Genomic DNA, 24,614 nt, shown 5'->3' with positions numbered 1-24,614 from the left:
GAATGTCAACCGCCATTACCAATGAATTAAAGAATTCGCGCTCAGGCCTGTTTAACAGCATGTCTCAAACAAAGTTGAACATTCAAGCTACCCCAGAAATTTCGAGTCCACCAACACCTTCTACCCCAGTCGCTGGAGCAAACCAACTTGTGCTTCGGATATCCTATCCTTCGCTGAAATTACAAAAGGCTATTCGGGTCGCCTCTAATGAGTTGATTTGGGTTGTCAAGAGACAAGCTATTGAAAAGGGGGCACAGGACGTCAAGGACGCGTTAAATCATGGTATATTTGCTCCTGGAGTTAATGGTAAAGCTGGCAAGTTTTTGGAAGAGAAGAGAGAGATTGGAAGTTATGGAATTGAAAACAATGTGAGATAGATGGTGGTGCCCCATTTTTGGTTGTTATGTGTACTTTCTTTGGCCCGACGCCGCGTCTATCGCAGAAACTAACCATGTAATTGTGATACCAAGGCCGCTTTGGAATTCTTGCCAAAGACAAGAACACCGCCTCCCGGTGTTAGTGACGCCGATGTTGCAGCAGCCAACTCGAAGAAGGAATTGAAAAAGTTTATCGAAGATATCAAAGCCAGCAATGTGGACAAAGTCAGAGAACGCTTGAACAAAGGCGTCGATCCAAACTTTTGGACTGAGGCCACTCAAGGTGCGCAATGAAAACTGCCTTGCAGACAGACCTGGAATGCCCTAACTCCGTATTTGGTTTCTAGAAACCCCACTATCCATCGCCATTACGCAGAACGAGAAGGAAATAGTGTCACTTTTGATTGAGAATGGAGCATTTTTGGATTACCGTGTGGGTGATTTGTGGAAGACACCATTGCATTTGGCTGCAGCCCATAACAAGTCACAAATCTGTCAAGCGCTGTTGAGTTATGGAGCATGGACTAATGCTACTGATGCTCTTGGATTGACCCCTCTATATTACGCTGCTACTGCTGGACATATAGATATCGTAGTCAAGTTGTTGTCTCAAAAGGCAACTCCTGAAATCTATGATGAGAATGGAAAGGGACCTTTACATCAGGTTTGATCATGTTTGGGCTAATAGGCGCAATTTGCAAATATGGACTAAAGCCTTTTTTGCTGCGAAAAACTAGGCTTGTTTAAACAATCACGATATCATTGCCTCATTATTGCTCGACAGTGGTGCAAACTTGAATGCTGTAAACCAAGCTGGAAACACACCGCTCCACGTTGCTGCTACTCGTAATGCTAAAGAATGCGCTAAATGGTTGTTGACCAGAGGGTGTGATCGTGAGAAGAGTAACAAGAGTGGACAAACACCATCACAGGCTGCCATGATTGCTGGAAATTCAGAGTTAGCTGAATTAATCAAGAACTTCAAGCCAACTGATATTGGTGAGCATGGTCTAGATTTCGATTATCTTTTTGGTTGTTGTTGGGAGAAGACACTTTATTGAGGCAAAATGTCACGTTCTCACTGGAAATGCATTTATAGTTCCACCACCACCAAAGCTGAAACCTGAAAACGAAGCCGATATGCCAATGACTCTACCAGCCAACTACCCAAACATTCGTTTCTCCCAACAACAATTGAATGCTGCCGAATCCACTAGCAACTTGGGCGAATCAACGCACTCCATTCCACCAGGCCCAGCACCCGTCCTTGCACGAACCGGTGCATCGTCAACAGTCCGAGGCCGACCAGCAGGATTAGAAGCTTTAATGGGATCACAAGCATCTCTACACTCTGCAGGACAAACCATGCGTGGCCGACCATCAAGTTATGATTTGAAGGGTGTCTCTCGAAGCCCGTCATTAATCCCAGAAGATGCACCTGCCGCATTAGGTCTTTTGGCACGTTTGGGATCATTAAAGAGGCGAAAGAAGTTTGATGCTATTGTTATCAACGGTATTAATGTGCCCGCACCACCAACTACACCGCAACCAAAGCTGAAGAAGAGCGGATCCCAGCTTTCTCTCGGTGCTAAATCGGTTCGAAGGCAATTCTCCATCTCATCGATATCAGGCCCATCACCATCAGTACGAAACGCCGATGGACACTCTCTCGCACCACAAGAAAAGTCACACATCTCGCGCTCGTCGTCGTTTGCAGACAAGGATGAACCATTACGCAAAGATACCACATCGTCTGTACATTCGTTGGGTCCATCGCCTGTTTTGGAAGCTCCCATCCTCATCAAGACGCTCATTGACCAAGCCATGAATGGCCAGGATGTTGAACTGGACTTGGATGTGCTCGTAGAGAACTTTAAGAACATGGAGGGCATGCTAAATAAGGCTAATGAGCGATTCGCTGCTGTGGATCAAGAATTGCATCGATTAAGAATCGAAAATGAAAGATTAAAACGTAACTAGGACGGAACGTGTGTCTCCCTTTAAATCTCATCCACTCCTGTACAAAACGAAAAATAAGTTGTGCTATATAGAAGTTTATCATCGAGTATCAAAGTCGCTCAGACGCGTTGGAGTAGTCTTTGGCGCATTTATTACCGTCGTCCTGCTATTTGCTTTCGTTAGATAGTGCAAATTGCGTCCTTATTGCTGTCACAGATTAACTTGAATGAACATAGCTAGACGAAGGATGAGCACTGTGGCGACCATAGGGAAACTAGCGTTTCCACACGCGCTGATGTCTCATAGAGGAGGAAGCTTAGAGAGAGGTAAGCAGCTTGCTGTGTTTGATGTCATCGACACAAGTAAGTTTTGAAGATTTAATGGTGAACTAACTGAAACTCCACCAGTCGAAAACACGATGCCAGCTTTTCGATACTCTGCAGATGTAAGTATACATCCGTTTAAGCTATCTGGCTTTGAGAGTCAGTCGCAATTCGTAGCATCATCTCGAATGAAATTTATACGTTTTGACACGACTACGGCCTAATTGCGCTCAAGAGACCTCGAAGGAAATTCCTTGAAGACTATGATATGCAACTTTGAATTTAATGAAATTGTTCACCTTGTTATAGGAGCTTAAGGTAGATCTACTGGAGCTCGATGTGGGCTTGACTTCAGATGGTCAAGTTGTTATATTCCACGACAAGTATCTGGGACGTCTCTGTGGAAGCCAGTATCAGAAGAAAGAGATTGGCGATTATACCTTTGAAGGACTACCTAAACTGCTTATTCGTGAAGAGCTTCAAGGTGTTGCGCAGGTTGTGGATGATCCGGAGAGCATCGAGATTCCGCTTCTGGAGACCTTGTTGAAAGAGTATCCTCAGTATCCGATGCAGATTGATGTAAAGGTGTGGTGGTTAAAGACTAGTGTTTGTTTGTTGCTCGGTTCCTTTGGCCTTGAATTGAACCGCATCTTCGTCCGATAGAGCGGCCCAGAGGAGCTGGTCATCAAGACTTCTGAGCTGATAAAAAAGTATAATCGTGAAAAGCAGACAGTCTGGGGTACTTTTCGAAACGCTCCAAATGTCTGGTGTTGGAAGGTAAGAGTGTTGCGCACAGTACGACACTACAGCTTCTCATCTGTTTACGCATGATTGTAGCATAATAAAGATATACCGCTGTTCTTCAGTTTCGGGAGAGCTCTCAAATCTTACTTCTTACATCTGGTGGGACTTTCTTGGTATGCAGCATTGACATGTTAGAAACTGACACTGTACCAACACACATCATTTCGTTTCAGGTTGATGACGTATCATGAAAGTTGCTTGATATTACCGGATCTTTGGATATTCATGTCGAGGTCGTGGTTTACACATTTGAACAAGCTTGGAATCAGCGTCATCTTATTTGGCAGTGGAACTGGGGGTATTAATTCTGAGCAAGGATATCGAAAAGCTCGAGCAGCTGGGGTAAATGGTATCTGTACGGACAGGCCATCACTACTTCAGACGTTTCTGGCGCAGAATCCCCTTGTGAGTGTGTCTGACGTGATGAAGAAGAATCTGTAAAACAATTATAGCGAAATATCAACATCTTCCTGAATATACACCATATTACAACAGGACACGGTTTAAAAAGTTCCGCCGTGTCGAAGCTTCAAACAAAACGATGCAAATGCTACAGTTATGGCTTCAGGAGACTCAAAACGCGATACGGCAGCGAGATGGCGATGATCTGGCAGCTCACATATCGATCTCTGCCATTCTCCCCATCTTACAACCAATCCTTCAGCAAGCAAGTCAAGAAAAATCCAGAACCTCATTTTTTGGCACGTACTTACAAGGCTTTCTTCATACTATAGATGGATGATACAAGATTAAATGGAGTATACGAGCTATGCGAGCGACTAACGCCATTCCATACTTTCGCAAAGTCGCTGCTCAGGGCGATCAGAGAGAATGATGATTTGATGAGATTCCAAGAATTGCTGAATGCATTCACGTAAGTCCCTTCACGAAAGGTGTCGCAATCCATGTGTTCAGATCTCTATTCTTTATAGATCATTCACGGCAAACTATACAATGGCATGGTTGTCTCCTGCTTTACTCATGTTGTGTCGAGAGTTGGCTCATTTAGCTATTGACGTGAGCATTCCGTCTACCTTCAACTTGTTTGTTTTTTGCTTATATTCCTTGTCCGGACCGTTTAGTGTGATAATCACCTACGTCAAGTCGCAGCAGAACGAGTTGCATCTGGAGCAACTGCATGGGAGAAACCAAACAAGGTCAACCTGTTTTCTTCAACATTGATTGCATTTGTCAATTCAGTCACATCAGACAAGTATGACGTCCTCAGTGTCTTGATCCTTGACACGGTAGTAGATTTGTTGCTCACAACTTGCCCTTCTAAAGGAATATGATGGCAGAACGAAAGACGGGAATGCTCATTGCTGCCAATACGGCTTTCAAGCTCTGTGACAAGGTATGTCATATTACTCATCATTAGATCGGGCTCGAAACTGAAAGTACTGTATTTCATAGATGAACACTCTATCAGTGTGCTCGTCATTTGTAGGCAGCATTGATCGAGATCATCGGCAGATGATTGAACATCTACCGAAAGCTCAACGAGTGACGTATTATTATTGGGTTGGCAGACTGCAGTTAGTATCTCATCGTTTCGCTGCCGTAAGTGTCTGAACAAACAACTTTATCCTTTTTCAACTTATGGACACTTTTCTCTGTTCCTCCATTCAGGCTGAGAAATTCTTGTCGAGTGCACTCCAATTATGTCCGGCTGGATACTCCAAGCAGAAACGGTAAGGTTCTCTTTCATTTGATTTATCAACCTATAATACTAATTATTCAGTTTTTTTGGTTCTTTCAACAGTGTCATATTGATTTACTTGGTCGCAGCACGCCTAATCCGTGGCCGCATGCCAACTCCCGATCTATTGAGCTCATACTCCTTATCAACCACATATCAGCCACTAGTCGATGAAGTTTGGCGAGGCTCGTATTCGAGATACATGGAAGCTTTGGATGCCAACAAGAGCATGTGGTTGAAACGAAGATTATATTTCATACTCGCTGAACATGTCAAGACTCTGTTTTGGAGGCGGATACTACAAATCTTGTAAGTCCTACATTAGACCAACTCACTTCTGAGGATTTCTCTCTTTCACAATTCGTTTTTTTAGCATATCAGTGGAACCACCACGAGCAGCAGACGCTCACATCCCCTTCTGGCGAATCCAAAAAGGATTGATGATGTCTGGACTTGGTGATTTGGGGCTGTCAGAAGTAGAGTGTGGATGTGCAGCATTGATTGAATCGAAACTCGTTATGGGACACGTCCATCATAAACAACTAGCACTAGTACTCAAAACGCAACAGAAATTCCCATCATTTGCTACTGTGTATCCGTCAGTGCCTACGGAACGTGAAGCATCATCATCAGGAGTGATAATGATCGATTAGACCTGTGTCTTTTTTTGGATTGTATACGTATATATTTTGTATCTACAACGAGCACTAGCTTTTTAAATATCAACACATGTATCACAATCAGAAAGCTATCACTCTGCTGGTGGAGCAACCGGTAGTTCCGGTCGAGCAGCTACCGTTGAATTCGCGTTCTTTGACAAGACTGGTAAATGAAGAGGTTTGCGAAGCAAGAATTCAACCTCTGTTCGTAATTGTTCCAATTGAGCCCCTTGTTGAGCAACAAGTTTTTGCAGCTTTTCTTGCTCAGCTTCTTTACGGTTATGGCTACCAGGGAATGTGCCAGCCTGTGGTTGGTAAACAAACGATCAGAAAATCGACAGTACAAAAAAGTTTGGAAACGCCGTTCTATTACCATAGATCCTTGGTTTGAATTCAGCGCATCTTCTAGTTGCTTCAAACCCTTGGTCAACTCCATCAAAGACTCGACTCGTTCAGTGTTTTGCTTTGTTAGATCAGTGTAGCGTTGCTTCAAACGATCCATATCCATCTAGAAACCAAAATCAATATCAGCAAAAACTAAATCCCTGCTTATAGTAACACTAGATAGACCACTTACCTGTACAGCAGCTACTTCTAACGACCTCTTTCGATCTTCTCGACTCAATTTATCTTTCATATCTTCCGCACTCTTGTTGACTCCCATCTTTTCAAGCTTTTCAACGTCAACGACACGACCAAATTTGAGGATTTGGACATCGTTTGTACGTGTCTCCAATTCTTGAAGCTTTTTGAGAAAAATGACACCGTATTGAGATAATCATATTTTGAACACACCAAACTCAAGACTCAAGTACCTTGGCATCCTTTTCACGTTTACTACGAACCAAACTGACGTGATGACGTTTAAGTTCTTGATGTTGCATACGAATTTCAGCTTTTTCCTAATGCTTGGTGCGTCAGCTGCAATGACGAAGGATATTATTATCTATTTTGGTTACCTGCTCAATCTCTCCAACCCGATTCCGCAACTTGGTTAAACCAGATTTGAGGAAAACGAGTGCAGTTGACAAGTCGGTTGGAATAGCAGGCTTGTCACCAAACATGATTTGATGTAGCGCCAGAGGAACCTAAGTAATCATTGTGAGACCAAAAAACGCTGGTACAATACACCTTAATGTTTACAATAACATCAAGCTCATTCAGCTTATGTTGTTTCTGAGTTTGGAAGTCCTCAATCTCCTTAGCAGCCAACTTGAGAGCTTGATCAATGACCTTCTCCTTCTTCATTAAAGCCTCGTTTTCTTTTCTCAATGCCTACAAACCAAAAAAGCGTCAACAAAATCCAACATGACAAGAATGGATATGCGGTTCTCACATCTATAGCTTTCTGTATCTCAGCCATTCCATCCTCTTGATCAAGACGCTTCTCCCGTAGCTCCAAAACCTTATTGTAAAGAGCCACCTCGCAGTAGGGCGGACAGGCATCAGGAACAAATGACGATGCCTGTTCACCAGAGTCAGACATGTTTTCATCAGACATGGCGTCATCGTAATCATAGTCGTCGACATCTGATTCACTGTCATCGGAAGGTGCGTCTTGATTTGTTTTTGCTTGTTGCTTCTTCTATATACGTGCAAATAAAGCGGAATTGAGTCTGGTGAAATGTTGCTACGACACGTTCCTGACGAACGGGAAATTTGAAAAACCAACCTTGGAGCGACGAATCTTCTTTTTGAAAATCTTGGTCAAGATCTCTTCATGTCGATTATTCTCTCCTAACGTGGCAGCAAACTCCTCTTGAATCTCTCGTTCATGTTGAATGGCATCTTCTACTTCTTGCTTCTTTGACGCAAGTTTCTCTTGACATTCTTGAACCTAGATAAGCAAGTCGTCGACATTAACTGTTACTACAGCGGTGATTTTTTCGCGTTGAAAACAAAAGTTTAATGATACCTTGGAGTCAATGTCATCTTTTTCAGCTTGACGAATTTGGAGCTTCTCGACATACTCGTTATCAAACTGCTCTAATTCTTTCAGCAACCTCCATTCTCGTTGCAGCAAGAGCAACCTCATCTCAGCGAATTTCATGTCTAGTTATGAAATCGTTAGGCTCAAAAAGTCCGACTCGGAAAACATTCCTCATAACATACCTCCTTCCAAGGTAAGCTTTTCCTTGTGCAGAGCTTGCAACTGTGTATCAAACTTGCTTATAGCATCTTGAATGGCCTAAATATCAAACTTGAATTGAGCACAACAAAAAAACACCATCAAGTTACAGTATAACACTAACTTTGTTGATTCGATCACGTCGATACAGTAACATGGTAACCTTCAATTCCTCTTCACGACGCTCGAGAATAGTACGTGGCTGATTCGATCTTGCCAGTATCTCTTCCGAGCCCAAAGAATCGGACGCGGAAGCATCGACAGGCTTCACATTCGTAGTAGCCTCTGACGATGTAGCTGCTTGTGCTGGAGGTTTGGCTCCTCCTCCACCATCGCCAAATCCACCGAGTGGATCACCTCCACGACTGTCTGAAGCAGCTTTCGCTTCTTCGATTTTGAGAGCTGCAATGTCTTCGGCAGTGACATTGTTGCGACGACTTGGAAATGCCGTTTCCTGATGAAAGGGAACTTTGAGAAACGATACAAGACGAAAAACAGGACAACGAGAATTGCAAATCTGTACCTCCATGGTAAGCTGAACGATAGGCCCTCCGCGCTTCTGCCCAAGTTTATCCAACTCCTGATCAATAGTAATCAACTCTTGATTCCAACGATTGATCTTGCCAATCAAATCAATCTTTTGATCTCGCATTTCAAATACTTGTTGGTTGAATTGCTACATGAAAAAAATGCCAGTCAATCACAAGCGACGCGTTATTCTCAAAACATAACACACCTCCTTGATATCAAACACAGACTGCCTCAACAATTTAGCCTGCCGCCTCTTCTTGTCTGCGTTAGTACGCTCATGCTCAGGAACAGCATAGTCAGCACCCGTCTTGAGTTTAAAGTCACCCATGGTGATTTCAGCTTTTTTGATTGCTGCGACATCTCGACGATCTTCTTGGTTTTCGTCAGGCTGAGATGCCATGAGTTCCTTCCATAGAGCTACACGTTCGGCTCGTGCAGCTTTACGTGCTTCAAGTTTAGATACTGCCGCGGCCTACAAGAAATACGATCGTCAGCCATGGCATTGGCTTAGACGTGTTCATCATTTTTTTTGCCAGTGCTCTACCTTGCTAGAGATCTTTTTTGTTGGACCATGATTGCCTTCGTGATCTCGACTGGCTGGTATAAATGTTGCGGTGCGTGGTGGACCACCAACCTGTTTACAGAATGTTGTTTCAGTGTTAACGAAGACGCAAAAATGAATGAATTGTCCAATGCATAGGTGACTTACTGCTGTCCCATGTCTATCCCTAGTTTCCGGCGACCCTCCCAAATCTTCGTCTGCTGCTACCAATTTGACGGTTCTGAAGGTCGAAATGATATGATGTGTCTGGGATAAAATGCATCAATAAAGTAAAGATAATCAGAAACGAGATTATCATCACCACCAACCTTGAAGGACGAAATTTGGACCCTTTCCGTCTGCAAAGGATCAATAAACTTGGCTTTAAGCTTATTGACTCCAATAGTCTCCTTCTCAGCAGCCCACGCCAATTCAAGCTCAACTTCACGGAGTTTACGTCGAGCATCTTCTTCCATTTCTGAATTGAGATACGGATCGACAATTAAGTCTTCAATCTCAATTTGTTGACCAGCTGGGGCCTTTTCGTTTTCGGTAACAAGTTTCTGGAATTCGTTGCGAAGTTCCAGTATTTGCTCTCGAGTCATCTTCAAACCAAAACAAATCAAAGATCAATATTGGAAAATATCCTTGGGGATTTGAAAACTAAGCACACCTGTTTCTTGAGCTCCGCATCTTGCAACTCTTTATCCTTTCCAGATTTGACTTTGGCTTCTTCAATACTGTAGGCCTTTGGATCCAGAATATCTTCAACGCCATCCTCCTCAGAGGTCGCGTTGCCCTCCCATTCAGCTCTGTCTGCACCATCGTCAAAAGCTATGAATGCACGTTATTAGCATCAGACTGGATCGTGATAAAGTCTCCACAGACACACCTTCATTTTCTCGAACCTCCTCATCAAGAACCTTCCAGACAAAAATACCACCTTCTTCACCACCAGAGCACAAGAAGGCATCATCAAAAGTAGAAGTGATGCACTTCACACCACGAACACCATGCGCATGTCCATACCACCAATCTCCAGTTCCAGTGGTAGAATTATTTGACGCAGCAATCTCAGCAGCTTGGGCATACGTTTCATGACCAGCTTGCCATCCTTCATTCGGGACAAGATCATTGCCTTCTATTGGTCGCATGGCAGTGGTTCCGTCAAGTGAAGTAGCTATCAAGTATCGTCCAGATGTCGATATTTTGACACTGCTGAAGGAGCTGGTATGGACTAATAGCAATCGCGATGTGTTGGGAGTCGACAGGCGGCAGCTTCGGATTTCGCCTTCGTTGGCACTATTTATAAGAGCTAGTACAAATAGTCCTCCATCAAGGGCTACAGCTGATGTGACTCGAGGAGCCGGTGGTAGTCCTAAACCTCGTAGTTTACGAGTAGTTGAAAGACGTTCAGGTGGTGCAGCGACAGCTTCAACAACTTCTGCGATTTCATCTGGTTGGGTTTCATCACCTTGTTCACCACTAACATCTTCTACTTCCTCCACTGCTATAGTGTCTGGAATTACAGCTCCAGGCACCACTGGTATATCTAAAACCCATGGCATGACTTCGACAGACTTTGGAAGCCTGTATGTTACCGGATTTTCACTAATGGGAGCAATTGGAGGTATCACGGTACATAAACGACCGTCTTCCAAAACAATCAGCAAAGTCGGCGGTTCCAGATCGGCGGCTGAATCTGTTGCCAGCTCATCTCCATTACTAGACCCAGACAAGAATGTTATACATGTTGGAGCAGCGTCGAGTTCTATAAATCCAACGAGGGTTACGCTAACCGAATCTCGTGAAAACACTAGCGTGTCTCTATCTAGAGCTGAATCCCGTTTCAGTCTAAAGAAGAAGACCGTCTTGTCCAGTGACGCTGAAGCCAGGAAGGTGCCGTCCACGGACACTGATATTTGAGTTATAGGTTTGGTATGTGGTTTAAATACATAATGAAGGGTGAATTGTCCTAAGGTAGCATTTGATGGAGCATTATTGTCTGCACCTGGTGCCAGTCCAGCTGTACCATGCGACATTATTTTCATGACACCATCTTCAAATCCAGTTACGAGTGTTCGACCTGCTGCATCTAGACTTGGAGGCAGATATGCCAAGAAGCTACCTCCCGCTGGATACTTGATTCGGTCAGCGAGTGTCCGAGCTATTAGATCATACACTCGAATTGTACCATCTACACCTATACTAGATATATGATGTAGAAGTGGTGATGCATCGAGTCCATGTATAGCACCCGAATGGAAGGACATTAAACGGTCAACACTGTGTTTTCGAATGTCGACACGATATAAAGCTCCACATGAATCCAACACAATATAGTCGTTACTACCAGGGCCTAAACATCGTGCCATGGCTTTAATCTTGTGTTGTTGAAAGATTAGGATTTAGTGAAAGCACTCTATAATAGCAGAATGCAATACGTTCTTTTCGTCGTGAAACATACCTGAACGTCTTTACCAATCAAAATTTCGTCCAGAGGTTCAATCTCAAATATTCTAGCCTGCACAGACGACACAGCTACAGGTGCATTCCCGCCTCCAGCCACACCATTCTCACCAGAACTCGCTGGTGCTGCAGCAGCAGGCGGATCATCTGAAACATCAGCACCATCAATAGTCTCAAAATCCCACATCCTTATGAACCCGTCATCACCAGCTGTAAGAACTTCACCTTCTTCCATCATAACACTATGAATTTGTCCCTGATGACATGGCTTCTTGCCTCTCAGCATGATTTCACATTTTATAGTATTGCCCTCCCATAAAAGCAAGTTTCCGAATTCAGTGGAAGACAGAACTTTTCCGTCTGGAAATTGAGAAAATGATGCTATATCTGACAGTTCTGTAGCTCCAAACTTGCCCAATTGTCCGACAAGTTTGAGACCTGTGAATGTTGAGGAAGCACGCCAAAACTTTATATGTCCAGATCCAGACGTAGTGAGTTGGTTTGATGATGGTGCGAATGCTACATTGGCTACGTCCTAAGACAGATTAAGACGGTCAACAAAAAACGAGTAGATGAGATTGATGGAAAGAGTCTCACTTGAGCAAACGCTTTGCTACGAAGCACGACCATTTCGCGTTGCCAATCCCATATTGTCAGTGTATAATCTGGATCTGTGGCGACTGAGGCCAACCTTTCTCCAGTAGAATCAAAACAGATTGCGGAATATCCACGGACTGCACCACCCGTTAAGACACGTCGGACGTCTAGAGAGGGATACTCCAAGAGATATATCCTAGGTGTTGGCTCATGAATCTCTGCGACTGCAATGAGTTTACGACTTGGGTGTAACTAGCGAAACGAGGTAGAGTTATGAGTATTGGTCATTCGCAAACAGCGTTGTCCACATGAACTCTGCTTTTGGCACCAGCGTCATATGAACTCACAGCCATAGCACCAATTCCTCCGTCCCTGAAACCTTCAAAGTAGGTTTGTTGCATGTTTTTTAGGTTTATAAAGACCAGAACGTTTCCAACAGCCGACATGAGAGTAGTCTCGTCCAGAAAGTGGAGATGTGACTTTCTGGTAGCTTCGAATCCAAAAGAAGCACTAGAATGCACAAGATGAATCGTCAATTTTTGCGTGCTCGATGTGGAATTGTTGGTGCAGTACAATGAGCATACTATAGTTTTAATGCGGTATTGTCCATCTCCCTTGAGGTTTTCTTTGAGGCATCTTGGAGATCCTCTATTTTGTAAATGTTGTCGTCTAGAAATAGCCGTGATCCGCCTCCTAGGTTCATATTAGAGGGCCGAACAGAAGCACTTTCTACATCTTGTTGCATTTTGAAAAAGGGTGAAGAGGTTTGTGAGTTTACGTTGATAGATCTGTGGCTGGGAATGAGATGAATGATAGTTCCATACCTGGATCTAACAGATCTGATGACATTGCACCCTCCGTAGTTTGCGAGTTCAGACCCACTCCCTAGTAGTATTGAAGGAGTAGAACAGCAGAACATGTCACGTTCCCAAACCGACAAGGCAGAGAAGGAGGACCGTGTAATTGAATTTATTGTAAGGTTCTACGTTATTGTAATTCGAAAGCACGTTCAAAAGGCGGGGAATGGTTTTGAAAGTGACTAGGCCAGACGTTCGTCTCCTTTCTTCAAGTAAGCAAAAGCCTAACATCATACTAGGCCACACATATCCACGGATATATAGTACACATCAATTATCTGGGGCAGCCAGATTCGCGTCCTTCCGTCTCAACTCTACAGGATCCCAACATCCACGTTCAATAATCTCAAACTTGTATAGGTGTGATCTATTCCGACGCCGAGGGTGGATGAACGATACTAGTTCGTCATCCCGCGGACAGGTAATTTATAATATATATGGCCACCCAACCGCATCCTCCTCCGCCAATACCGACTTCCTCCTATCGAGAGATATACACCTACAACGCACCTTGGCCTGTCTATGCTCAAAACTGGTCACAGAGACCGAATACATTTAGACTAGCTCTCGGATCCTACATAGAAGAGTACAGGAATAAGGCAAGTAATTTGGATCTCGGTGCGTCCCATCATTTCAATATGTTCTGACATTTCTGGATTCTAGTTGCAAATAATTCAATTATGGGATCATGCTGCTGACCTCGTCAAGATTGCTGAAGCAGATCATCCATATCCTATTACTAAATTGCTGTGGACTCCGTATAAGGCATGCTCGTGTTTCTGTATGAGTGAAGAGATGTGTATACCAACCTCAGTTTGTTGTCTTAGGGTGGGTCCACGCCAGATGTGCTAGGCACAACAGGAGATTATTTGAGAATATGGGAGCTACCGTCATCCGATATACTCGAAACAAACGCCAGTAATCATATTGGAGAATGGGCTAGACCCGTACCTAATCTAACACTCAGGTCCACATTGGCCAATGTCAGGCGGATTGGACAGGTTGGTCCCATGTTGTTTGAACAGGTCACTACTCTTTGTAACGTCACGTCATTTGTAGAGTAAACGAGATTTCTGTGCACCATTGACATCATTCGATTGGAATGAGACAGATCAAAACCTCATCGTCACAAGCAGTATAGATACAACGTGTACAGTGTGGGATGTACATGTATGTTTCATATCAAATTCATGCATTTCAAGGACACGAGAAGAAACTGACACCTCATCATAGACACAACAAGCCAAAACACAACTGATTGCTCACGACAAGGAAGTATATGACGTGGCATTCGCAAGAGGGGCAGATGTATTTGCTAGTGTGGGCGCTGATGGATCAGTGAGAATGTTTGATCTGCGGTACGTGCCTCGCACCATGATCTGGGCATCAGTTTCTTTTCTTTTCGCTCACACAGCTGACCCTGGAACCGTTTGATGCTTTACAGGTCACTCGACCACTCAACCATCATATACGAAACACCAGCACCATCATCAAACCCATCATCCTCTTCCAACAACAACTTTAACAATAATATGTCGCCATCCCCCTCAATGGCAACCGCAAACCCCACCACCACATCAATAACCTTGCCACCAGTAGAAAACCCACCGCTACTGCGTCTGTCATGGAACAAACAGGATCCAAACTACATAGCAACCTTCCAAATGGAGTCAGACACTGTCCTGATACTGGATGTTCGGGTACCCGCCGTCCCAGTAGTCGAACTACACGCCCATGCATCCACAGTGAATACAATATGCTGGGCTCCGCATGCCAGTGGACTGATTTGTACAGCGGGAGATGATTCGCAGGCGCTGGTATGGGACGTTTCGAAGTCAAAACAAAGAGTATTGAGAGATCCACTGCTGGCTTATACCGCTGACGCGGAAATTAATCAGCTGGCGTGGAATACAGCTCAGCCGGACTTTGTATCGATATCGTTTGGAAGTACGATTCAGGCCCTTAAAATATAATGTAACGCCACCGCGACGACTATGGTTTGGCGAGAAGGGGTATTTTTTACTTTATAACTTTTGTAATGTAATTTTTTAAACCAATTCACGGGATCTTTTTTATAATTATCTATGTTGTATAAGTTGGTGCTTAAACTGCAAGTTCGTATACAGTTCCGGTGCTATCTACATACACATTTTTCACAGGGTCGAATACCACCTCAATCTCAGAACTTTCACTGGATGCGTCATCCCCATCTTCATGACTCTGTAGATGTGGTGAAGTTGGTTCCATTGCTGCTGATGCTTCTTTGCCTTTTGAAAGATTTAGGGCCTGTTCCTTCACAGTATGTACAAGTTCAGGTCTGGTAGAGACACAAGTTAGAAATCCGAAACATCCTGTAAAGTGTAGACTCGTCCACCAACCTGTTGATACGTTGTAACTCAGCTGCTTTCGCAATATGAGGGCTTTCAATGGCTTGATCAGATTCTGAAAGCACGGCCTCTTCGTCTTGTATTATACTAGTCGGTGTAGACTGTGAGCCAACTACGTTGACACAATTTTCCGCTCCAATTGTCACATACCTGTCCAGAACGTCGAATATCGATTTCATACCCGGCTCTTTGTTTTCAGACAGTGATACACCGCTGTCCATTGCGACAAAAGGGGACATCTGGTGCAATTCCTGTCTATCTGGTTGTTGCATGACGGGTTCTGCTACACATTCCGTAGGCTTTGATGCACTGGATGACAATGGGCGTGTTCGAGGTGAGGGTATATTCGAGCGAGTTGGCTTTGGTTTAGCTGTTGATGATAAGGAGCTCGATGGGATTCTCGTCGTCAATCTACGAAAGGTGAAATATAAGAACCTTGCAAACCTTTGATTCAAATTGATCTGCACTTACTTTGAGGTTTGAGCAGGGGTGTGAACAGGAAATGACATCTCACCGCTTTCACCATCAAATTCGGTATGTAGTTGATCTGGTGGCTCTTCCCTGTCCAAATCGTCAGAATATACTGAGGGATTATAAGACGGAGCGTTTGGGATGACCATCTGCTCTATCGGTTGAGCTATTGCCACTGGTACCGCTAGCGACACCACTGTTTTCGCAACAACACCACCACTTGGTTTTGATTTCATGGTCGACGGATCAGGCTTCACAATCCTAACTTTGGGTGGGGAGCGGATAGGTTTATGAGGTCTTTTAACTGGTGCAGGTTCCGCAACGACAGCTACAGGTTTAGCAATTGATGCTCTAGAGACGGATCTGCTCTGTTCTTCAGAGCCTGTTTCATGTCTCTTTGGTGATGTTGGCAACCGTGTTGGTGAGGTCTTTGTTGATGGAGCCTGACTAGCTCCTACTGCTACTTTACGTCCAAACGCTATATGCGGCTTGGAGCTGTCGTCCATATGCAATTGCGGTATTGGCGATTCTACGGGTTGTTCGTTTCTCTGTAGTGGTTCAGCCCTGGCGAGGCATATGAAGTGTGACGTGTATTCGACGCCAGGTGGGAACTGGTTTGCTCGCGGTATGGGTTCTGATGATTCTCCTAGCACAATAACAAAAACTTGAGCGTTTGATCTATCATCGAAGTTGATTGTGCTTACCATAGTGATCAACATCGAAAGGCTTGTCTTTGAGTGTAAAGATCCTCCGTAGTTTGAATGAACCGGTAACATGAATGGCGTCGAGAGATCTAAATGTTTGACCTCGTAACGTTTCCGAGATTAAGCTGCTGAGGTCTATGACGAGATTCACCCATGTGTCTCGAGGTAATGACTCTGAGAGTGGAATTGATACATGTAGTGGCGTCACTTGAAGGGTTCGATAGGCAGCCGACATTAAGAACTTTCTCTTGCTTCCAGACACATCAGACAAGTTCAGTTCCAGAGCCAAGGGTGCCGTCAGAGGAACCCATATTTGCAGCACCAGATATGGCTGAACCAAGTGAGCTAAAGGTTGACGAGGCATAAGGAATACTTGATCAGTTCGCATAGATTTGATCAAATTCAATGAAGATAGATAGATTGTTTCTTGTGGAATGGATCAGAAAGGAACGGCTTGACATATTCATCAACCACAATTTGATGAATAGCAATTGATCTCGAGCTCGATGCGAGTTCGTACCAGACTGCTTTAGCGGATCCTTTGGCAAGCAAGCGCTTCCTGTTCCTTTGGTACATAGACAGTAACCTTTGACCTCTCGCTCATACTCTTTTGCAATCTTGACCATCTTCCAGTTTTCCAAGGACTTGTCCAATATAGTAAAATCGGCTCCGCCCTAAGAGATACGATGATCATGAGTGATATGAACATATGGCGACTATGCAGGCCTTACCTGGTACTCATTTTTGAACAGCAGCATCGTTGTGATTGTGAATATGAAATGTTGTAAGCAAGGATATGCGTCGTAATATTGGGAGGAAAAAAGTATTTCTAGACTAGGTACTATATTTTATGCTATTTCGAGTGCTAAAATCGCTGCCAGATCTCGAAGCATGGCCACTTTTACATCCCAACAAACACAAAAGCTACACATTGAAAGCATTGAACGGAAAACGTCCGGATGCTAATTGTAAGCGAGATTGACTGTGAAACAGGTATATTTCCAGCGTGATATGCACGTGAATCTCTTCCTGGTCTATTATTGTTCTTCATTCATCGAAAGGTCTGAAAATCAGCGGTCTTGTTCTCTTTTCTCACCCACCACATGAAAAACAAAGCCTTGGCAAGACACACCTATTGCAGCTTCTCATCACTGGAGCCTGCTACATTGTATCATAGGAAATGATACCGCTAGCTGTGACTCTCATACTGCTGCTATGGACCTCAACCTCACAAGTCTCTGGAGACTACTGTAACTCGACTGTCATTCCGGCCTGTGTAGGTTCTTTTCTGCTCCCAATACCGCCAAGACTAGCACCATTCAACTCTAACCACTCTATACGTATACAGGGCGCGGGCGGCCAAGGATTGGATTTGGTTATTCAGGGTAAGCCTCTTCTTTCCTCGTCTGCGGTGATTCAAAAAACCTTTGGTTTCGGACCACCACACGTTCATTACACATTTTCTTGTTACTTACTCGTTTCTCTCTCCACAATTCTAGATCGTAAGTACTTTTGGATACATAGCACTCAGTGCCTCCTTGGTTATATGTCGCGACCCCGCCTTTTTATCTGTTTCTAACTCCTTCCCCTTGTTATCCGCCAACACAGTCCAAAACTTTTGTCTATGGGTGAGTAGCGACTGTCATATTCATCAAATCTTAATCCTACTAACATGCTGGTTTTCTCCGGAACAGCTTCCTCCTTCTGGAGTGACAGTTCGAACGTCTGAAGGATGTTGTGGAAGTGCATGGTGCCAACAGAACTATACTCGATACAACAACAGTTGTGTCCCCATCGCCACAGATGCTACCGCCTGGTGTACAGTCGCAGGGCTAACTCCCGGCGCAAAGGCCTTCCCTAAAGGCCTCTTTGCTTCCGCTCATGTCGTCACCAATCCAGAAAATACCAAAATACAAGTGACTGGCACTTTGAATGTCGATAAATATCCTTTCGTACAAAATGACTTGACTTCAAACGGAGGTGGTCAATACGAGTGAGTAAATCTTCTGGTGAAACGGTGCTCAACCTCTGAATGTGCTAACAATCACAAATCTCGGATAGTTTTACAAATACCGGTATATGGCAAGTGAACAGTCCGCCAGGTATGAGCTGATGTTACCTCCAAAGTTGGCTTGGTTTCTCACTCATTTCGATTACGTAGGAGGGAAGGTTAATAACTATACGGAATATGTCGCTCTGTTGGTGGGGAACACGTTCTGGTAAATGAGGATGCCATTTGTAAATCAAAGTGAGACATCTCGAAACCACAGAGTCTAATCTCGATTTCCTTCAACTTCTAGCATTCAGGCATGTGTAGGATGGTACCAATGTAATGCAGACAATCCTCATAATGGATGCCCAGTAAGCTGGAAACGTTGATATCACAGTCCATCCATGAAAAGAATCTTAGACTTTGTTTCCTAGGTTGCTATACCTGGTAATTATGGCGCAGGATTTACGTCAGGAGTAGCAGAGCTTCCCAAGTAGGTCAACCCCACGTTTTCAAATTGACTCGGCGGTATTAACGTCTATTTCATAATAATCAGGCAAGGCTCGCCTCCATCTGGATCGCCATCAGCACTACCAGTAACCCAAGTCCCATCAGTATTATCATACGTTCAAGGACCATATAGTGCATACAGTCCTGGAGCGACTATTACCACCACCACTGCAACTGTCGCGGCTACCATGGCTCCGACAGGTCTAGCACCATTAGCTACATCGACACCACAAGCAATCACATCAGGCTCGATAAGGCAACCACAGCATTTTGGCAGCAATTTGGCATTTAGCTTTATCGCTGGAGTTGCGGTGTTTGCCATAGTGGCGGTGATTGCATAGATAGCGTTGGACCGAAAACCCCCCCAGTGTTGTCAAATAGCTTGATGAATGGAGTGAAAAATACAACACACACAGAAGCATGTGCAAGCCTTTGTAAGAGCTAGCAGTAGAGTGTCGTATAATAGGAAAATAACAAATAATACATTTGAAGTTATCAAACAAAAGAAGACGGGGTTGAGTGTTCCTGGTTCCAATATTTGACAGTGGAACACCAAATGTGTTGATTTCTGAACCGCAACGAAAGTAATCCATTGTGCATTCGCATCGAAGCGTGAATCATCGTCTGGATTAGGCAAAGTCACCGGATTAGTCGTTCCAAATGACACATTCGAGTTCAATCTCAGCTCACAAACGAACCAACTAGCTGACGTACAAGATGGTTGCTCCAGCTGCCTTGCCGCCAGGATACATCATAAGGAAAGGAACAATGGAGGAATGGAAGACTTGGACCATGGTTCAAGCCAACAAACTTGAATGGAACAAGGTGAGCGTTTGTTGCAAGCATGGCAGTGACGTGCGAAAGAGCTCTCGATGAAAGAAATATCAGTTTAATTTCCGAACCTTGTGCTTTGTGCTGTTTTCAACTCATTTCGATAGACTGTTTTTCGCAAAAGCTATGTTACATTTGAATTCGAATGTCGGACTGCTGACGCGCATGTCTTTCACCAACATTAGGGAGCGTATGATTATGAGGCCTTCTATATGAGTGATCCACATGGTTATTTCGTTGGTGTACTGAATGGTGTTATAGTCGGATGTATCTGTGCCATCAGATATGGAACGTCGAAAGGTTTCATTGGATGCTACATTGTTGATGAAGCGCATCGCGGTGGTGGTGAGCTTCGTTTAGAATGCTACGTCACTGATTTGGACGTGTTGCTCAATGTTTACAAATGCTTACAATGTTGACAGGATTTGGCTTGCCACTTTTCCAACATGGAATGAAGTACTTGGAAGGACGACACTCTGCTCTTGATGCCGTCGAAGAGCAGATCAGTAATTATACCAAGTCTGGATTCAGTTCTACAAGGTAACTTTTAAGGTGATGTCTTTACCTCTCAATCTCACAAATCTAAACAACGCAGGTGGAATGTCCGATACAAGGGTAGCTTTGGCGAGACTCACATCGAGGCCAAAGACCTGACAGACGTAATCATCAAACCCATATCATCAGTACCCTGGCATTCAATCCGTGATTACGACACAACAGTATCATCCCTGGAACGCAATCAACATTTCATCGAATCCTATTTCGCTCAACCGAAATCTCACGCTTGGGTCGCTGTCGATGAAAAGACTGGAACCATCAAAGGAATGGCTGGAATAAGGTCGTGTTTTGATGGATACAAATTAGGACCCTGGAGTGCTAATACACCTGATATTGCAAAAACATTGTTGAAGGTGGCGTTGGGGCAAAATGGGTTGAAGGGTGTGCCATTGTATGCTGATGTAGCGGTAGATAATGGTAATGCTAAATCTATTGTTGAGGGCGCTGGGTTTGAAAATATCGTCAAGTTTATGAGGATGTGGACTAGTGAGAAGGCTAGTCGGGAGGAAGATTTGTCGACTCTGTATGCGCATTGGACTATTGAGGTTGGCTAATCGTTTGGTATGTGTGTGGTGAATTGGGTGTGATGATAACGAGCGAGTAGTGTATTGAGAAGACTGCGATTGTGGGACATCGTTTTTGTTGTATAGAGTCTCCAACATTGCATCAAGGTTTTGCCTCGCTCGCTAAGTTGTATTAATGAAACTCGAAAATAGTTGAAAACGACGCATCCCACTCGTGACGCGAGTTAAAAGAGAAAAAAGAATGCGAACACACACCGATCTCTTGTGCATCTCATACCTAAACTTTCTTGGAGTGAATCGTACCACCGAGGTGGATTGAATTGTGTCAGGTCTCTCTTGCGAACTTCCATTGCTGGTGCAGCTACTAGCTGAAGCGATTTACGCGGTTCAGTAGTGGTGGGGGAAGTAGCTACCAATGTCCTCATATAGCTATCACGAATGTCTTCTTCTTCGCTCTTGGATTTGGTCTCTTATTCGCTGGAAGCTGCTGTTTGGGCTGCCTGGGAGTGGCTCCATTTGTGGTGAGGAGTAGCTACTAACAATTTCTTTCTGCATACATATCGTGCATCTCCTATGCTTTGCTCTTGGATTTGGTCGCTTATCAATCGCTGCTGGAAGTAACTACCCTTATTGCAATAAATTTATTTCGACGTAATAATATTGCAAAACGTAAAATACGAGAATATTTCCATCGCTCTATACTTTATCTATATTCCAATGCACCGTCAAGCGCGCGACTGGCACCTGATTTCGTCAAACAGTTGAGAAGTAAGGTTTTTGCCGCAACAAGCTAGCCCATTGAAAGCTCACTGTTAGCCAAAATACTCACAATGTCGACAGCTTCAAACAGTAAAATCAATCAGGAGCATGGAATGATTGGAAACATGAGGTATCTGCCTTGATCCCATGTTTGGAACCATAACATCGCATTGGTTCTTTTTGTTGATAGAGTTCGCTTAATACTAATGCACCTTGCCATCTAGGACTGCTGCACTAGTCTCAAACGATGGATCTATTGATTTCATGTGTCTACCTCGCTTCGACAGTCCATCGATCTTTGCTAAAATCCTCGACGTTGACGCAGGACATTTCTCAATCCAACCAACCACAAACGATGGAATTAACGCTAAACAGCAATATCTACTCGCTACAAACATCTTGCAAACACGATTCTTGTTTGATGAGGGTGTCTTACAGTTGACGGATTTCTTTCACCGGAACGAGCGACAAAGGGTCACAAAACCTTTGTTGCCGTGGCTGATTCGCATTGTAGAGTGCGTTAGAGGGTCTGTGGTTGTGAATGTTAGCTGTGAGCCTGGATTTGGGTATGCGACGGAGAAGCATGTTGCTAAAGTTGATGGGTTGGACGTCAAAGATGAGACATTGACGAATAGTGAATCTCATCTCAAGAAAAGTCGAGTTGTGTAGGTATTGTTTGTTATAAATACTGCAACTTGCATACTTACACTTTGGTTTGATCCAGGTTCACGTCAGAGAGTGGATTTGAAGTTGACTTGCGCTCTGTTTCAGATAGCGAGAATCCAGTAATACCAATACAGTGGAAACTTATTGATGGCTCTCGCGGGCCAAAAGCCTTTGCAGATTTCAAGCTAGAAGAGGGACAGAGTGTTGCCTTTGTCTTTCGTCAAACTGACACCATCGCCGGCAATTTGGATCCGCTACTCACTTGGTCATTGTTATCAGCTCTCAAGGCTCAAACTATGGAATATTGGTTGGAATGGATTCGAAAGTCAAATTGTAAGAATGGCATTTGTAACCAAAAAAAAATCTCTATCATGAACTCAAGAAGTCAACTGACTTTGCAATATGTTCCGATCTTAGATAAAGGAAGGCACCGAGAACTAGTTGAACGCAGTGCTCTGGTACTCAAACTACTGACGTATGAACCATCAGGTGCCATTGTCGCATCTCCAACATTTGGACTACCTGAAGAGATTGGTGGAGTGAGGAACTGGGATTATAGGTAACGGCGTTTTGTGGAGTCCTTTAGATGAGTTTCTAAAGAGTCCTTTAGATGAGTTTCTAAAAGTCGGCATTGCTTAGATATGTTTGGATACGAGATAGTGCGTTTTGCATATATTCTTTCATTCGTATTGGGTTGACGGATGAAGCTGAAGCTTACATGAGGTGTGGTCTTTTACACTACTTCATTTTTTTCGCTTAAGTTGAATGATGTATTCGCATATAGGTGGATTGAAGCAAGACTCAAGGATGCGGTATGTTGTTTTGTCATCAGGAGACAGCCAGATATCAATATGTAGCTCATCAAGTTCTGTTTTTTGCATTACTAGAAAGCTGACGGCTCCCTATCCGTAATGTACACCGTCGATGGCGGCCGTGTCCCCGAAGAACGCATACTCCCCCACCTAGAAGGAAACCGCGGCTCGAAACCAGTCCGAGTCGGCAACGGTGCACGCGACCACCTCCAGCTAGACATATACGGCGCACTAATGGACTCTGTCTACCTCTACAACAAGTACCGTGCACCAATCGGATACGATACCTGGGTATCAGTACGAAAAATCGTCAACTACATCTGTGACAATTTCCATCGTCCTGATATGAGTATATGGGAGATTCGTAGCAATCCTCGTGAATTTCTGTTTTCTAAAGTTATGTGTTGGGTTGGTCTTGATCGTGGTATTCGCTTATTGGAGAAGAGGAGTTTGCCTTGTGTAGATCGGGCGAGGTGGTATGCTGTGCGGGATCAGGTAAATTGAAACATTTGGGCGTATGTCTCTTTTGTCTCATGGAGTTTTGGTAGATCTATGAAGAAATCATGACCAAAGGTTGGAATCCGACTCTGCAAACTTTTACGCAATCTTATGAAGGACGTGATGAAGGTAACAAATGACATGTAAAGGACGTTAACAAAACCATCATACTAAACGTATCTTTTCAGGAACACTCGATGCTGGAGTCCTAATTATGCCAATGGTCTTTTTCTGCTCTCCGGTCGACCCACGAATTCTGTCAACTATAGCTCGAATCATGAAACCACCAGAGAAAGGTTGGCGGTTGGCTTGATTTACGTAAACGTAGCTTTTCATGAACTTCTACACCTTTTTATGCAGGTGGTCTCACGTTGAACGGACTCGTATACCGATACAATCATTGGTCTTATCATGATGGATTGACTGGTTCTGAAGGTGCTTTCCTGATGTGTATGTATTAAGACAAAGCATTGATTTTACTCTGCTTGCTTTTTTTCGCTGATGCCAAACATATCCAACACAGGTACATTCTGGCTTGTCGAAGCTCTTACTCGAGCAGGCAAACATGATCCGTCACTGCTTCAGACAGCCCTCACATTATTTGAACAGGTAAAAAAAAGCCGGATGGTCGATGTGCATTGACGAATCGTCGATGTGAAATGTGCATACACAGAGTTACAAACCATCTCTCTCAACTGCTTTGTTAGACGGTATCATATGGCAACTCTCTCAATCTGTTTTCAGAACAAGTCACCAAGGTTTGTCTCAACATGCAGCATCAGCCGAAGCGTCGGTCTCCTTTTCTGGCATTCCTCCAATAACGTCTCGCGCCCGCTAGACCGGTGAATGCCTCGGCAACTTCCCGCAAGCATTCACGCATCTCAGTCTCATTTCAGCTATATTTAACTTGGACAGAATGTTACCCTGATTAAAGCTTTTGCTTCTATCCGGAATGATATC

The 24,614-nt window shown here is 44.0% G+C and overlaps 5 protein-coding genes across 5 annotated transcripts; 3 read left to right on the top strand and 2 right to left on the bottom strand.

The window, feature by feature from the left end:
* Positions 1-2: 2 nt before the first annotated feature.
* SmJEL517_g00775 (uncharacterized protein) lies at positions 3-2,357 on the top strand (the record flags this gene model as incomplete). The annotated part of the gene is made up of 5 exons (XM_031166704.1): positions 3-368; positions 471-660; positions 725-1,041; positions 1,115-1,376; positions 1,477-2,357. The coding sequence occupies 5 exons, from the start codon at positions 3-5 to the stop codon at positions 2,355-2,357; spliced, it is 2,016 nt and encodes a 671-aa protein (XP_031027563.1).
* Positions 2,358-5,913: 3,556 nt separating this feature from the next.
* On the bottom strand, positions 5,914-12,832 carry SmJEL517_g00774 (uncharacterized protein; the record flags this gene model as incomplete). The annotated part of the gene is made up of 22 exons (XM_031166703.1): positions 5,914-6,126; positions 6,195-6,329; positions 6,399-6,566; positions 6,637-6,723; positions 6,781-6,909; positions 6,965-7,096; positions 7,158-7,406; positions 7,494-7,658; positions 7,737-7,873; positions 7,934-8,009; positions 8,074-8,403; positions 8,473-8,625; positions 8,686-8,952; positions 9,025-9,114; positions 9,190-9,288; positions 9,351-9,626; positions 9,695-9,855; positions 9,914-11,405; positions 11,489-12,025; positions 12,088-12,339; positions 12,435-12,597; positions 12,672-12,832. 22 exons carry the CDS (start codon positions 12,830-12,832, stop codon positions 5,914-5,916), a joined length of 5,472 nt encoding a protein of 1,823 aa, XP_031027564.1.
* Positions 12,833-13,381: 549 nt separating this feature from the next.
* SmJEL517_g00773 (uncharacterized protein) lies at positions 13,382-14,917 on the top strand (the record flags this gene model as incomplete). The annotated part of the gene is made up of 6 exons (XM_031166702.1): positions 13,382-13,562; positions 13,710-13,717; positions 13,772-13,945; positions 14,004-14,114; positions 14,178-14,302; positions 14,389-14,917. The coding sequence occupies 6 exons, from the start codon at positions 13,382-13,384 to the stop codon at positions 14,915-14,917; spliced, it is 1,128 nt and encodes a 375-aa protein (XP_031027561.1).
* Positions 14,918-15,047: 130 nt separating this feature from the next.
* SmJEL517_g00772 (uncharacterized protein) lies at positions 15,048-17,264 on the bottom strand (the record flags this gene model as incomplete). Its single annotated transcript, XM_031166701.1, has 7 exons — positions 15,048-15,261; positions 15,323-15,418; positions 15,482-15,742; positions 15,803-16,448; positions 16,507-16,851; positions 17,027-17,180; positions 17,238-17,264. 7 exons carry the CDS (start codon positions 17,262-17,264, stop codon positions 15,048-15,050), a joined length of 1,743 nt encoding a protein of 580 aa, XP_031027562.1.
* A 4,485-nt stretch (positions 17,265-21,749) lies between these two features.
* On the top strand, positions 21,750-24,582 carry SmJEL517_g00771 (uncharacterized protein; the record flags this gene model as incomplete). Its single annotated transcript, XM_031166700.1, has 13 exons — positions 21,750-21,808; positions 21,903-22,343; positions 22,403-22,677; positions 22,762-22,903; positions 22,984-23,067; positions 23,129-23,156; positions 23,232-23,651; positions 23,705-23,783; positions 23,843-23,950; positions 24,015-24,104; positions 24,178-24,263; positions 24,362-24,412; positions 24,493-24,582. 13 exons carry the CDS (start codon positions 21,750-21,752, stop codon positions 24,580-24,582), a joined length of 1,953 nt encoding a protein of 650 aa, XP_031027559.1.
* Positions 24,583-24,614: the final 32 nt, after the last annotated feature.

Source organism: Synchytrium microbalum (genome assembly GCF_006535985.1).
Source record: "Synchytrium microbalum strain JEL517 chromosome Unknown SmJEL517_scf0002, whole genome shotgun sequence".
NCBI classification, from domain to species: domain Eukaryota; kingdom Fungi; phylum Chytridiomycota; class Chytridiomycetes; order Synchytriales; family Synchytriaceae; genus Synchytrium; species Synchytrium microbalum.
Note: the sequence above shows the minus strand (reverse complement) of the source record. Positions and strands in the feature narration are given on the sequence as shown.